Genomic DNA, 15,276 nt, shown 5'->3' on the forward strand with positions numbered 1-15,276 from the left:
GTGCTAATTGTGTGTAGTGTTTTGAAAACACGGGCCCTGTTTTGAAAATCGTGCTTAAGCAATCCAAAAAAACTGTAATCTTGTAGCCCTGAACATCGGTTGTGCTTTCTGTTTTTCATGGGACTTCAGCATACAGTGCACCTCGCCACCGTATCATCATTCCTCACCATGGCCAAGTATAGACAGGGGCCAACGGGGGCCAGTGCCCCTTTAGATCATGTCCTGACCCCTGTTATGGCCCCTGTAATAAAGACCTACTCCTTAAAAGAAATTCTAATGATGATATGTGCTGGAACAGACATGGTTACTGATAGGTCATTTGTATCTATTTCATTCTTTTTCTTTACAAATTCTGTTTTACAAATTATTCAAAAACAATAAGGTGATAGCTTCAGTGGTATAGAGATAGGATCCCAGTTTTCAACTGCTAAATGTTTTTTTTTTCACAACAAAAAACAAAATGCTCTAATTTTTACAGATGGTTTTTCTTGAGTTCTAATTCCAATTTTATAGAAAACAGTAGTTTTAACTTAAATTAAGTTAAAAAAAAATATGTAAAATTCCTTATAAATGTATATTGACCTCATAAGAAACAGGATTTTTATTGAACCAATTGAAAAGAAATTTCCTTCATGCTTTTCTGTGGCCCCCATGAAAACACGCTGGCCCCCCTCCTAGCCCCCTGCTACATACAAGTTTTTGAAACTTTGGATGTCTGAGATAATGTTGTAATAAGTATAAGAAAATCACCAAAAATTATGATAAAACACGGTTTTTTGGTCTTCCAAGTGGGGGAAATGAATATTTAAGTGAGCACTCCTCTCAGAAGTACGGAAGAGGATTAGGGCCACTAAAAAAAAAAAGTTAACTGATTTTTAAATTTTATTTCAGTTTAACATGACTGAAATTCTGACTTTTTTACTGTCAGAATTAAGTCAGAATTCTGAGAAAAAAGTCAGAATTCTGAGATTAAAGTCAGAATTCTTAGAAAAAAGTCAGAATTCTGAGAAAAAAGTCAGAATTCTGAGATTAAAGTCAGAATTCTTAGAAAAAAGTCAGAATTCTTAGAAAAGAATCAGAATTCTTAGAAAAAAGTCAGAATTCTGAGAAAAAAAAGTCAGAATTCTGACTTTTTTTCCCATACTAAACTGAAATAAAATTTAAAAATCAGTTAACTTTTTTTTCCCACTGGCCTTAATCCTCTTCCGTACAGAAGTGAGCCCTCCTCTCAGATAAAATCCCACGTGCTGCGCGCGCTGATCTTTATAAATAGACATCCGGTCCTGATGGGGAAGCTCTGCAAACAGACTCTATAAAAAAAAGCAACGGATTTGGTATGAAGCGCATAGCTGGACAAAATCAGGACGAAACAACTGAGACCGATCATAGAAAAAAACAAACCCTAGCAAATCTGCCAGAGAGCCCTCTACATCCGCCCAGAGACAAGATGTCAGTTTCTCAAGTTAACGGGAAATTCTCAGCTCTGCCTCACGACGCGGAAGTAAGTGATGGTCTACTCACATGTTTGTTAATATGTTTATAAACACTTACATCTTATATAAAATTAATTGCTAGATTCTTTTGGGACACAGACCCATAGAAACGTGATCTACATTACCAAATGGCACACTGCTTAGTGCGCACAGATAAGGAAGCGTAATGCTGACACTTAAAAAAATAATTTTTTGCTCATTATATTGTATAAACGTGATAGTATATTGTATAAACGTGATAATAAAATGGAAAAAACGGAAAAGTATATTGTATAAACGTGATAGTATATTGTATAAACGTGATAACTCTATCCAGATGGTTCCGCTAATACGCCTTTAGTCTTTAGCGACCGCGAGACTTGTAAAAAACTGTTTTTATTGAAGTTTCACAACTCAGAGAAATGTATTACAAATCCCAGGCCTGGTTTTAATTATTCTACAAATAGTTTAGAACAATCTAGTCCAGGTTAGACGTGTCTAAGTGTTGTAGTTTTTTAATTAGAGTGGATTAAAAATGCTGAAAATTAAAGTGCCCTTTACTCATGTCCCGAAGCGGAAGCTGCAATCGGAAGCCAACTTCCACTTTCGTGGAAGAAATGAGGTCCAGGATCAATATGCGCCGCATCAGCCTCCTCCTCTGCCTTCGTTCCACACCCCTTGGGTCCAGAAATGATAATAGACCTCTCACTGTATTCTGAGTCCCAGCAGATCCATGTTGAACACATTTAAGGTGGTGAAACGTATATCCGTGCAGGCTTCCGTATCTCTCCAGCTGGTCAACGAACATCTAGAGGAACTAATTGATGTTTTCTTCCATAGAGTCTCATTCTGTGGAGGATTCTTCTCAATATGTGCATGCTAATACTGATCTCCTCCAGTGTGCAGCAGCAGCATCAGGATCTCAACAGTCTTAGACCGACAATAAAGTAAAACTTGATCAACTCCAGTAAACTCGCCATTGTGCTGCTGAGGAGATGACATGCAGAGTGAAAACGTCCCACGATTACCTGGATAAGGATGTCAGGATAGTTCTTATGTTCGATCAAACATTTAATTGGAGCCCCACCTTCATGTGTGACAGACAGTGACTCTGATGCGCTGCGCTTTGGAAGGAATCTCTGTTTAGCCAGCCTCTCTCCACTTCCTTCAAAAAACTACTTAGAGCGAAAACATCTTCATCTTAAAGAAGTCTCGCGGTTACACTAAATAAAGCATATAAGTTATCACGTTTATACAATATAATTATCACGTTTATACAATATAATGATCACATTTATGCAAATATAACTATCACGTTTATGCAATATACTATCACGTTTATACAATATCATTATCACATTTATACAATATAACTATCACGTTCATACAAATATACTATCACGTTTATACAATATAATGAGCAAAAATTTATTTTTTCAAGTGACAGCAAAACACTTCCGTACACAGAGCTTCAGTAAACTACAGTAATATAGATATGTTTATTCTGTATTAAAAAAAAAAAAAAAAAAACATTTTTAAAAATAGATTTAGGGACATTTTACAAAACTAAGAGTCCCATCATGATGAGAATTTCCATGTGTGATGCGAGTTTGATGCCACTACAACAAAGTACAGTTCAGTTATCCCTTAGCAAAAAGTAGTTTATTCAAGTATACTAAAAGTGCACTAATTTCATACTTAAAATCAGGCAATGCGCTTAGGGTTTACTTATTCTAAACTAATATACTTAAAAATAGTATAGTCAAGTGTACTTGACTATACTACCGTTTACTGTATTGTTTACTAAAGTATACTTTAAGTATACTTTAGTAAACTTAAAAATGTCCCAATTTAGTTCGAAGAAGTATCACTTTAGTAATACTTCAAGTACACTAAAAGTACATTGTTCGATATACTTTCTAAACTTATACTTAAGTATTCTTAATAGAATGTACTTCAAGTATACTACTTTTTGCTAAGGGATTGCTCAATTTATACTTATTTTGTGATTGAAAAAAACACAAAGAATCAAAGTCAGAGTTTTAGTATAATCAAGGTCATTTTTTAATTATTATTAAAAAGAAATGTTGAGTGGTGTTTGTCTTACTTATTTAAAATGGAAGCCCTTTATTCAAAGCTACTGGAGCTCTTTTCCTTGTCAAAATGATGTGGCTTTTCGTACATGTACCATGTGTGATGTCACTTTACAAAAAAAATCTGACTTTCATTTACAGTTTTTAGACCCTGTATACTCTCACACAATGAGTTAACTGCATGTGTCACTAAAAGGGGAGGGGTGTTCTTGGAAAACAATGTTCAGAGAATAAAAATGAGTCTTAAAGTGAAACTTAAAATCCACTAAGCCTATACAACATTCATTATGCTGCTTAATAGACCACTTTTTCCTTTCATTTTTGGCAGCAGAAGGCCTACATCAGGCAATTTGCTATTATGAATTTCCACTATTTGATTAAAAAACAAAAACAAAGAAGATCTTAGATCTCTAATGAAATGTTGATTCACAGAGGACAGAAAAAGAAATACTAAAAATTGTATCAAGCTAAAAATAAAATAGTTTGTGGAATTTAGTGTTGTCAGAGGGTTAAATAGTAACTGCTGCTAGGAGAAGTTTTCATTATTACACATTGTTTGGTGTGGTCAATGAAGCATGTAAGATAAAATATTAACCCCCCAAAAAAGCCTAAAAGTGAGAACAGGGAATATTGGAGACAGATTGGATAGCTTGATGTCTCTGGCAGTTCCTCCTAAACATTTGACTGTATTTTTCTCAGTCCAGTTTCTGCAGAGGTGTAAAAAGAATTAATGTTTATTACTTAAGTAAAAGTATAAATCTTACTGTTTAATTTTTTTTTTACAGAATTTATTGTATTAATTTATAGTATAAAGTAATGCACAACAAATGCTTTAAACCTTTTACTGGTTGCTGCACTACCCTATTAAAGGAACATATTTCTAATTTTCTTAGTTTTATAACTTGTAATGGTATCAGTGACAAATTTAGCATTGCTTCATCTTAAAAATAGTTATTTTGGTATTTGGCAAACAAAAAGTTGGTGCAGTACTGTTTCCACTCACCTATTAATTAAATATAACAAATAAAAATAATATTTTATTGAAGGAAAGGTATGACAATTTACTTGATTTTGTCATGGTTGTTAGCTGCTTTACATTAGAAAATCAACAATTACAAACATTCCCGAAATCCTGTTAATTTCTTCTTCTCTTCTCTTCTTTTCTTCTTTTTTTTCCCTGTTGTTGGTCAGTCCAAGAATAGAAGTGGGTCTCATCTTGAGTATTGCTGATTTCTTTCTTTCCCTTTTCCGCTTTGGTTTATCTATCTGACAGTATTCTTTCCATGGAAAACAGCTATGGAGAACCAATCCTGCCATAATAAAAAACAGGTACAGAATTAAAGGAAGGACTTTATATTATAAAATTGCTTGAAAAGGTAGCTAATAATATGAATTTGTGTGCCATAAAATGTGAAAAAATAATAAAAAGAAGATATTTCTTCAAACTGAACCAGGACCTCAGGTATGGTGGCACCGTCGAGATGTTCCGTTTCTGATCTATTAAGAGAGGCTGCCAACAGGTTGGATGAGTTAGATGAGTTGCCGCCATACCTAAGGTCCTGGTTCAGTTTACCAATAGAGGGAAAATCCAAGCGTGCGCACTCCAGCTAAGTAACCATGTCCGGGGAGCCAGGCCTTGGCCAATAGTTGTAAAGCTTTGCCGGTGACACCGCTCCGCGCCCCCTCCCTTCCCGGCATCGTTTAAACATTAAGGGCTGCAGAAGACCAAGTGGAAATAGAGCAAGTAAAAAAACACGAATTAGAAATATATGAAGTGGAAAAAGCGAAGGATATTAAAAGGGCAGGCGTAAGTCCTTCGGGTGAAAAAAAAAAAAAAACTGAAAAGTTAGAGGTACAAATAAATAATTGTTTCAGAAATAGAGGGTTAAAATAAAGTAGAAAGAAATATTTATGGTGGAGTAAATATTTCTTTTAAAATGTTGCTTTAAAATACGAAGGAGAAATAGACGAAGTGGAAAAAGAGCAGAAGAAATGAAAGGGCAGGCGAAAATCCTTTGGGTAAAGAAACAGTTAGAAAAGTTAGAGGCAAAAATAAATGACTGCTTAAGAAATAGAAGGTTAAAATAAGATAAAAATGTATTTTTATGGTGGAGTAAAAATATGCTTTAAAAATGTTGCGTTAAAAAAAAGAAGTAGAAAGAGAAAAAGGGGAGAAGGAAATAAAAGTGCAGGTAAAAATCCTTTAGGTAAAAAAAAACAGAAAAGTTAGAAGTTAGTTAGTTAAAACAAAATGAAAAGCAATATTTACGGTGAAGTAAAAACATGCTTTAAAATGTTTTGGTGTAAATCATTATGTGAAAAAAAACAACAACATCTTTTTAAAATGTTGGTTTGAATAAATATGAAAAAAACAAAAAAGGTTGCATTGGAAATACTGAACAAAAAAAAACCCTTGCAATAAATACATAAAGACAAAATAAAGTCTTCAATAAAGATGTATAACAGAAAAGAAGTGGGTTAAAAATACGTCATCATAAAAGCAAGAAGAAAAGTAAAAATAAAAGTGTAAGTTAAAATATATGTTTTTGATGAATAATTGATCTATTGTTGAAGAAATATCTTTTTATTATTTTGTCACATTTAATGGCACACAAATTCATATTATTAGCTACTTTTTTAAGCAATTTTATATTATTTAGTCCTTCATTTATTTCTGTACGTATTTTTAATTACGGCAGGATTGTTCCTTCATAAACAGCATGTAGCTTACCCCATTATCCAAGACATTATGACAAACGTATTACTCAGGTTACTCTTAGGTCATGGTAACTTTTAGCTGGGAGCTGATTTGCCAATGTTGTGAGGAAGAGGAAGCCACTGCTGTCGTGTCAGCAGAAAGAAGTGGCCTTTAACTGAAGTGACCAAGGCCTTACTGAATGCTCCTGTTTGGGTGTGACTCTATCCTGGAGAGAAATATCAGCTGTGCCGCTGCCATCAGCACTTTTGTCTATAAATGTTGGAGCTTGGCCTGTTTTTCAGTGTAGTCCTGACATCCAGTCAGTCTCTGACTGTGACTGACTGGATGTGCTCTCTTCGTCCTCTGATGTGGGAGCTGGCTCGCAGCTCGTCTGCATGGCTGTGTGTTTCCTGGACGGGGCCGCCTGTGGAGCTGGTTGACAGTTGCCTTTTGTATCTTTGCTTCTTTTTCTATGTCTGCTTCTGTCTCCTTGAACCCCAGTCTGCCTCAGCACATAGCTGCTCACACTAAGCCTGGTTTTGCTGGAAGTTTCTTCATGTTAAAAGGGAGTTTTTCCTCTTCACTGTGACGACAAGCATGCTTGGGGTGAGGGATTGCTTTTTATTTAATGAATGGATGCAATCAGCTGTATTTCCTAAACTTTGAAGCAATCTGACTCTATGATCGGGTTGAATTGTCTCTGTAAAGTGCCTTGAGATGACATGTGTTGTGAATTGGCACTATATAAATAAACTGAATTGAATTGAATTCATGTTCGTGATTAACCACTGAACGACAAAACATTTATTTCTTTTTGCCTCATCAGGTCATCCCTTTTCCTTTGGACGTCTGGGAGGAAATCTTCCTAAATCTGCCCCCCCATTTTGTAGTCTGTGTGTGTCGGTTGGTTTGCAATGAGTGGAAAGATGTGGCAGACAGTGAGTCTTTCTGGAAGGAAAGATGTAGAAGAGAGGGATATCATCTCAATGATCCTACCAAAGTACCCAGAGACTGGAGGATGTTTTACTTCTTATCCAAGAACAGAAGAAATCTCATCAAAAATCCAAGAGGAGAAGGTAAAAACTTTAAAAATGAGCTGCAACTTATGATTACTCTACTAATCAGTTGATTGGTTGACTATTTTCTTTTTTCGACTTTCCAATCAATAAATGGTAAAAAAGAGATTTTTGCATAATTTGAAAGAGATTAAAGCTAACACTAAGCCAGCCAGTGAGTTCTGAAAGTGCATATTCACAGACCAAAAAAGTTTTTTCATCTTAGATACAAAATCTTTATTTTAAATACAGCTCTGAGCTGGTATTTTTTAGAGTATATATGATTAATCATAAGAGGGTTGATTGTTTGAGCCCTGCAAAATGAGCTTCACTAAATTTTATTTAGTTGCATTATTTTCCAGCTCTGTTTAAAAAAACAATCTCTCATCCTTTGATGCTTAGATGGATTTCAAAGATGGAACATAGTGCAGAATGGTGGTGATAAGTGGTCACTGGAAAACCCCAGGTTACCTCACCCAAATCCTGCAGTCAAAAAAACCTTTGTGACTTCATATTAGTGAGTATTCAGTAGCTTTGTAAGTTTTTCACCTTTAATTGTAGTTAAAAAAATTTTTCGTTGTTTGCAGTATGTGCATGAAAGAACAGCTGATTGATTTGGAGAAAGAAGGTTACAGCCCATCATTCATGGATGAGATCCAGCCACACATCAGAATATCAGACTGGTAAGAAAAATGCACACAGCTGATGGATGCTTTTTTTTTTTTTGTTTTTTTTTGTTGTGTAAAACAAAAGACAACAGATCTCTGAATTTGGGTGTTGTTAGGTTCCAGCCACGATCGGATTGTGGAAGTTTCTATGAGTGTTCTGTGCAGCTGTTAGATAAGAGGAAACATGTAGTCCAGGAGTTTCGCCCTGAGAGGGTTTATTTTCCTCAGTGGAATGATCAGAAGTGGAATCAGGTACTGTAGGTACACATTAATAACATCACAGGAGCTGGTAAGGTAAAACGATCCTTGAATTACTGATGGGGGTTTCTTCTCTCTCTTTCAGATGGTGCATGTGTTCAAGGACTACGGACCAGGAGTGAGATATGTCAATTTTTGTCATGGTGGTCAAGACACAAAGTTCTGGGCTGGACATTATGGAATTCGTGTAACAGAAAGCTGTGTTGAAGTATGTCCAGCATTGGAAAACTAGCTTATTGATGTAATGACCAGAAAGTGGCTTGGAATATCTTTGCATTCTTAACCGATAAAAACCTATTAGGCATTTTCCTACCTTCTAAGGTACTCCCCTTCAAAAATATGCTTTTTTCTGTAAGATGTTAGATTTCTAAATCTGTTAATCTGCAGCTAAAAATATAATTGATGTCCTGCTTCACTGTATCTACTAACCAAATAAAAAGACCATCACCTGTTTAACAGTCCTCGCTAATTTTCTATAACATTACAGAATCTATGTAAGAACTGCCTTAATATATGTGTGTACGGTAAATGTCTGTATTACCCTGTAACCTAACACTGCAATGTTCCTCTTTTGTCATATATCTGCACTCATTTTATACCAATTATTTTCTTAAAGAGACTTACCTCCTTCTGTATGTCAGCATGGAACGTGTCTTGAGGATAAAACAAATAAAAACTCAAATTTTGCACTTTATGAAAATGTATATTCTTGGTTTGTTAAAAACTTAATACAGTGATACAGGAAGGCAGCTTGGAATATTTTTGCCTACTTAACAGAGAAAAACCTTAACCTCACTACCTTCTAAGGTACTTTCCTTCAGAAATATACAGCATGAAACTGAAAGACAGTGTGTAAGAACGTACAATATTGTGATGTAAGCTTTTATGTTTACATTTCCCAGAAAACCTTTTTTTTTTGTCATTCTCAAACTACATTCCAAACAGTTATGTCATTGTAAACTTTATAGAAACGCTCTACATCTGTTGCTCCAGATCTAAAAACATATTTGACATCCTGCTGCACTATGTCTTCTAACCTAATCAAAAGACCATCCACGGGTTGAACAGTCTTTCCTAATATCTGTGTGTAAATTACATGTGCTGTAAGCCCACTCTGCTATATTCCTCTTCTGTCCTGATATGCTTCTCCATTAGATCTGTTTGATGAGGAAAGCTGCGCATTCTTTAAGTATCAGCAAATTTCCTCCTGATTTCCCTATGCTTAGCTTCACCCATGTTCCATCAACTCTTGCATGCCCTCATTCTCCTGAAACAAATAATCATAATGTTGCCATTACAATCTTAAACTTTTGAGATTTTACATAAGGGGTAATATGCATTGATTTATGAATAAACATACTGCTTTTGTATGTAGGCCATATATTCTATTTCGTCCTCATCTGATCAGAGCACATTTTTTCTTCTGTTTATTGTTTCCTGTACAGAGATGTGGCAAACTGATAGCACATTCTCTTTTTTTTATTTTGACTTCTTGCCAAATAAAGAACTGCTATTTGGAGTTGACATTTATTTCAGTTGGAAACTACATCTGAGACAGCAAAAATCACATGTGGGTTCACCAAGGCTCTGGGTAAATGAAAGAAATCAATGCAAGGAGGTTTCAAAACTTTCTACATCTAAATAAAAACAAGTTGAAGCAATAATTGCTTTTGACCAAAAGAGGAGCAATCAGGCGTTAGCACACAGATTCAGTTTCTACAGCTAGAAACTACTGGTAAAGCTTGAAATGATTCAGACCTGAACCTTCAGAGGCACATTAAGACAATTGATAAGCCTTTAGTCACCTGAAGAACATTAAAGCATGAATGTCCAGGATTTTTGGAAACCTAATTCATGTGCTCATCTTTGGTCAAATTAATTACAGCAACTTTTTCTTCATGGGTCTCCAGAATATGTTGATCTGATAGCTGCAGTTGATCTAGAATGCCCCCATCCTCACTGCATCAAAAAGGACATTTTCTATTTCTAAACTTCTTCCACTGGCTACATGTATCTCACAAAATAGACTTTAAAACAGCCATCCAGATGTATCAGGGTTTCTGGCACAAGTCTACTCCACATTTCCATACAGGTGATCACAGAGACAAACTCTCCCCTAAAAAACCTAAAGGCGAATTCATAAAAGAGCAAGCAATCTGTATTAGTTCTCTTTATTTGCAGTATATTGTTGTAAATATACAGCGTTTGGTTAATATACCAGAATTCAAATCTCAATGTAGGAAATTTCACATGATGGTTTCACTGCTGCCACCATCAGGCTTACAAGAGAACAGCTTGTTAGAGGGGGAACAACAAATAACCGGGTAGGGGTGATCATGGCACCCCTGGCCATCTCTAGATCCACCCCTATGAGTATGAAAAACAAAATACCCTCCACCGAATGCCACAGAAACCAATTCTAAATTTAATATTTTCAGATCAACCACTCCATGACTACAGACCTGGAGTGAGATATATTTGACATGCAGGCATAGACACAAGGTCATGGAAAGGGTGGTATGGAGTTCTTGCTGATTTCTGTATTGAGATTTGTCCAGCAATGAACACCATAGTTGGATCAGGCTTTGGGAGAACAGGAAAAGACATATCAAGAAGAAAATATCTAATTTATGCTACATTTCTACACGGATGTCTGTGAATTTAAGGTGTGCTGTGCCAGTGTCAACATTAGAGAGTAACTTAATAGCTTTACAAAATAAAAACTTTGGGTATTTTCTTTAAAACAGGAGGGTTGTAGAACCAGAAAAGTTAGATTTGAGGTATAAACTGCTTGGTTTGATATTGGCTGCAAATTCCCAAGCTGTCAGCTATTATAGAACTGATGTGCTAGTTAGACACTCAGATTTTAAATATACTAACCCTGTAATTTCAAAGTAAACAGGAATAGTTCAACCTTACTAAGTTGAAATTAACTCATAAAAACAGCCGGGGCAATATGACATAAGTAAACCACATAAAAGAAATGAATAAATTAAAAAAATGATCTAGAATGTGTCTTCTATCCTCCTAGTGAGGAGGAGAGTCTTGCTGAGTGTTCAATATCTATGTCATCAATATAGCATGTTTCTGATTGGAGAAAAAAGGATGTTGAAATGTATTTATTTAACCTTTGGACCCAGTGCTTAAAACTAAATGTTAGAAAAAAGCACTGTAAGTGAGAAAATGGTGATATCACAAATATAAAAGGGAAAATTGTTTTGCTAAATCTTTATATTTTATCTTATTGCACTCCTGTAACTCATCCTTGGTGTAACTAACCAGGGGCGGAGCTAGATGGGGGGCCAGGGGTGGCCATGGCCACCTTTAGCTAATCATTGGCCACCCCTACCATTTTTTTCCCCCTTTTAATACAGGCGGTGGCAGCAGTAATACTCTCAAGTGGAATATTCAAAACATTTAAATTTTTCATATATCAACAATTACTTGACAACAAAAACAATATGTTTAATTATGCAAATCAACATTAAAAATGATAATTCATTCTCTTTTCAGAACTAGATTTTGTGTTATAGGGGGTAAAGAGAAAATTATGTGTCTCTGCAAGTCATCTAGGAGTCTTCAGTGAAATCATAGATAAATAACTATCTTAATAAAAATGTAATAATCAATTTATGTAGATATTAGTGCTTTTAAAAATTAATTTGATGCAGAATAATTGCTAATAAAAGTAGGCAAGTAATGACAAAGGAAGAGATGTTTGCCCCAGAACTCAAAACTGAAAGATTTGTATCCACTATACCTTTTATCTAGGAAGCACGGATGTTTGAATATATTGATCTATTTGTTAGCAAAGGTTGCTATGATAATAGTTTGTCTTAATTAGAGAATATGGATGTTGTGCTCGTTAATTTTCCTGTTGGCGCCTATCTACTTTCGTCCTGCTGGAGCCTATAAAGAATTAGATTAATTTATTTTTTGCAAAATTATTTATGTTAAAGATCTACCTCCTTTCAGTCATGTTGGCATTGACTACTTTGGTCCTATTGAAGTAAAAAGGGGACGAGCTCAGGTGAAAGGATGGGGCGTCATATTCACCTGTCTGGTGAGTCGAGTTGTCCGCCTAGAGATGGCAAACTTCTTAACAACAGATTCATGCATAAATGCTATACGCAGATTCATCTGTTCTGATGCTCTGTGATGAGCATCAGAACAGACTGTGGGACAAACTTTATGGGAGCACAAAAGGAATTACAAGAAGCATTAAGAGAGCTAAATCATCAGAAAATCCAAAAGAATCTTTTAGTAGAGCGAATAAAATGGATTTTTAACCCACCTTTTGGGGCTCACCACGGTGGAGTCTGGGAAAGACTAAAACGTCTAATGAAAAACACCCTCACATCTGTCCTTAAGGAACAAACACTGGATGATGAAACCCTGTCAACAGCACTATGTGAAGTGGAAGCCATCCTAAATGACAGGCCAATAACTTCAGTGTCGAATGACCCTAATGATTTAGAACCACTAACACCAAACCATTTACTCCAGCTGAAAGGAAAAGCAACCATACCACCAGGAGTCTTTGAGAAAACAGATCAATATTCAAGAAGAAGATGGAGACAATCACAGTATCTTGCAGATCTTTTCTGGAGACGTTGGACAAGGGAGTATCTTCCACTCATGCAAGAACGAAGCAAGTGGAACAGCAAAAGGAGGAACTTCAGCCCTGGAGATCTGGTTGTTATAGTTGATAACTCGGCACCAAGAAGCGCATGGACAATGGGCCGTGTGATGAAGATTTTTCCGGATGCCAAAGGTTTTGTTTGAAGCGTTTTGGTTAAAATCAAAGCCAATGTCATCCAGCGACCAATAGATAAGCTCTGTCTTTTAATGGAGGCAGCTGGATGAAATAAGACTTTCTATGGACTGCTTTAAGCATTAGAAATGTTGAGAAGCTCTAGGTTACATTTATGGACAAAATGATTAAATTTATGTAATGTTTTTGCTAGATGTTAGGCTCCTGTGAATATTATTTTTGTAATTGTTATTTTGCTAAGGCTAACAATTAGGGGCCGTGATGTTGGAGCCTATTAAGAATTAGATTCATTTATTTTTTGCAAAATTATTAATGTTAAAGATCTAAGGTTGTGTGAATGGTAGAGCTATTGTTTATTGGTTTATGTATTGGTTTGGCTTTGACCCTCCTCCTTGTCAGTCCGCCTCCTGCTGAGATTAACAAGTAGAAGCAGCTGATGACGTGGATCTGATTGTTTGTTTGAAGGAGCGAGGAGTGCAACAGTTTTTTCACACACATCACTTAACTTTATATTTAATTTTTTTGTAAGTCAACTCTGAGAATATTTCTGTTATTTTTTTATAAGTAAAGAAAACACCCCTTTTTTGAAACAAGAACATTCCCCACAAGTGCTTTTTGTTTTGTGAGTCGAAAAACCTCCTCCTAAGACTACTCTGGCAATTTTTGATTTTTTGGGAAACTATTTTGATGCAAGAGTAGCCGTAACACGGCCACCCCTCAGTGCACATTGGTTATTGCTTGGCCACCCTTATAAATATTTTCTGGCTACGCCTCTTTAACTAACGCTCTAATGAAGAAACTGCAAGCAGCATTTCACGAAAACTTTAGAATCCTCTTCAGGATTCAGAGATGGATATCTGTAGTCTTATGAGCAACATTCCTACTTTTATGCATTATTGAGGAACTATGTGTGTCGTCTTAATGTGTCAAACAGCTTCATAGTTAGAGCTCTGTCAATTCCAACATAGGGTAACTGTGCCAGTGGTCAGAGCGCCTGGTGGCACCTGTGTACAGCAGCCTCACTTATGCCAGTGTGTCCCAGGGCAGCTGTGGCTAAAATGTAGCTTGCCACCATCAGTGTGAGTGAATGGGTAAATGACTGAATATGGAAAAAAGCGCTTTGAAATCCCCTAACTTATAAGTACAGACCTTCAAACCACATATAAAGACACCAAATATAGACAATTTAGTCTTTTTTTTTCTTTCTTTTTTTTAAACACAGTATTCTTTGATTCCTGTTTTCGTTATTCTTCTCTTATTCTTTTTCCTGTTTTTTTGTAGCTCTCAAACATAAGGACTAATCTATGTCTGGAATAAAAGGAAGGTAGAAATATAAAAAGTCCCTTTTTTGGATTTTAAGATGTATTCAATACATCTTAAAATTCAATACAATAATTGTAAAAGAACTGTAAATATTAAAACGGATTTTTTTTTTTTCCTGCAGAAACAAAACTAGGAACGAAGCTCACACGGAACGTTTCTTCAAGAACACTTTCAAGACGTATTTTCCTGTTACACAACATTCTGTTTTAAAAGCTGCTGTCACGTCTTGTTGACGAGTTGCATCTGTGAATACTGTATGGATATCTAAGGCTAATAGAAACGCATACATGGATGTTTCTTTCATTAATCGTATTTTCTTTCCTCTACGTCGCAAAGGTAAACATATGACTTGAGATAAAATAGCCTACATTGGTGACAGGAAGTTATGACTCACTTGTCTGAATAAGTAAGGCGAAACATTTGAGCTTTTATATAATAATATTCAGTTGGATAGTTATTTTGTGGGTCAGTTTTAATTTAACTCCAATTTACAACGATAAACGTTTTAAGTGCGCACTTCTTTTGTTCCTCATTGTAATACTTTCGGTTTGAAGGGGATCTGCTGTAGGTTCTGGAGTAGCAGGTCTGCCACACATCAAGCTTGGGTTTAGCGAAAGAGACGAATAATACCACCATGTGTGCCAATCCCACACACAACGTTAACCCAACTGCTCAGAATTCAGGAGAATTGGTAAGTTCTGCTGGGGGAGACACAAGGAGCCATACAGATGCGAATTCATATGATTACTTAGGCTGATCTATTCAAGGTTGTTCATGAACGAGAAAATCACATTAGCTGTTGATTATAGACTATTCTAACGATTTAATGATAGTTATTTTCCATGGTGACATACAGTTAAGCCATGTTCCATCTGTGACTCTATATACTGTGACTCTCTCTCTCTCTCTCTCTCTCTCTCTCTCTCTCTCTCTCT

At 35.8% G+C, this 15,276-nt stretch overlaps 1 protein-coding gene across 2 annotated transcripts in view; it reads left to right on the top strand.

The window, feature by feature from the left end:
* The first annotated feature begins 1,255 nt into the window (after positions 1-1,255).
* LOC107083892 (F-box only protein 44-like) overlaps positions 1,256-15,276 on the top strand; it is an 18,348-nt gene continuing 4,327 nt past the window's right edge. Inside the window, exons 1-6 of one of the 2 annotated variants that reach the window (XM_015373429.1) lie at positions 1,256-1,501; positions 7,090-7,339; positions 7,721-7,835; positions 7,906-8,001; positions 8,103-8,238; positions 8,330-8,756. In XM_015373429.1, coding sequence (XP_015228915.1) covers positions 1,337-1,501; positions 7,090-7,339; positions 7,721-7,835; positions 7,906-8,001; positions 8,103-8,238; positions 8,330-8,476 — 909 coding nt within the window. In that variant the 5' untranslated portion in view covers positions 1,256-1,336 and the 3' untranslated portion in view covers positions 8,477-8,756. Of the gene's footprint in view, positions 1,502-7,089; positions 7,340-7,720; positions 7,836-7,905; positions 8,002-8,102; positions 8,239-8,329; positions 8,757-15,276 lie in introns of those variants that run through there. The other variant, XM_015373428.1, reaches the window with a different exon arrangement.

This window comes from Cyprinodon variegatus, unplaced genomic scaffold (assembly GCF_000732505.1).
Source record: "Cyprinodon variegatus isolate N-32 unplaced genomic scaffold, C_variegatus-1.0 Scaffold87, whole genome shotgun sequence".
Classification (NCBI taxonomy): domain Eukaryota; kingdom Metazoa; phylum Chordata; class Actinopteri; order Cyprinodontiformes; family Cyprinodontidae; genus Cyprinodon; species Cyprinodon variegatus.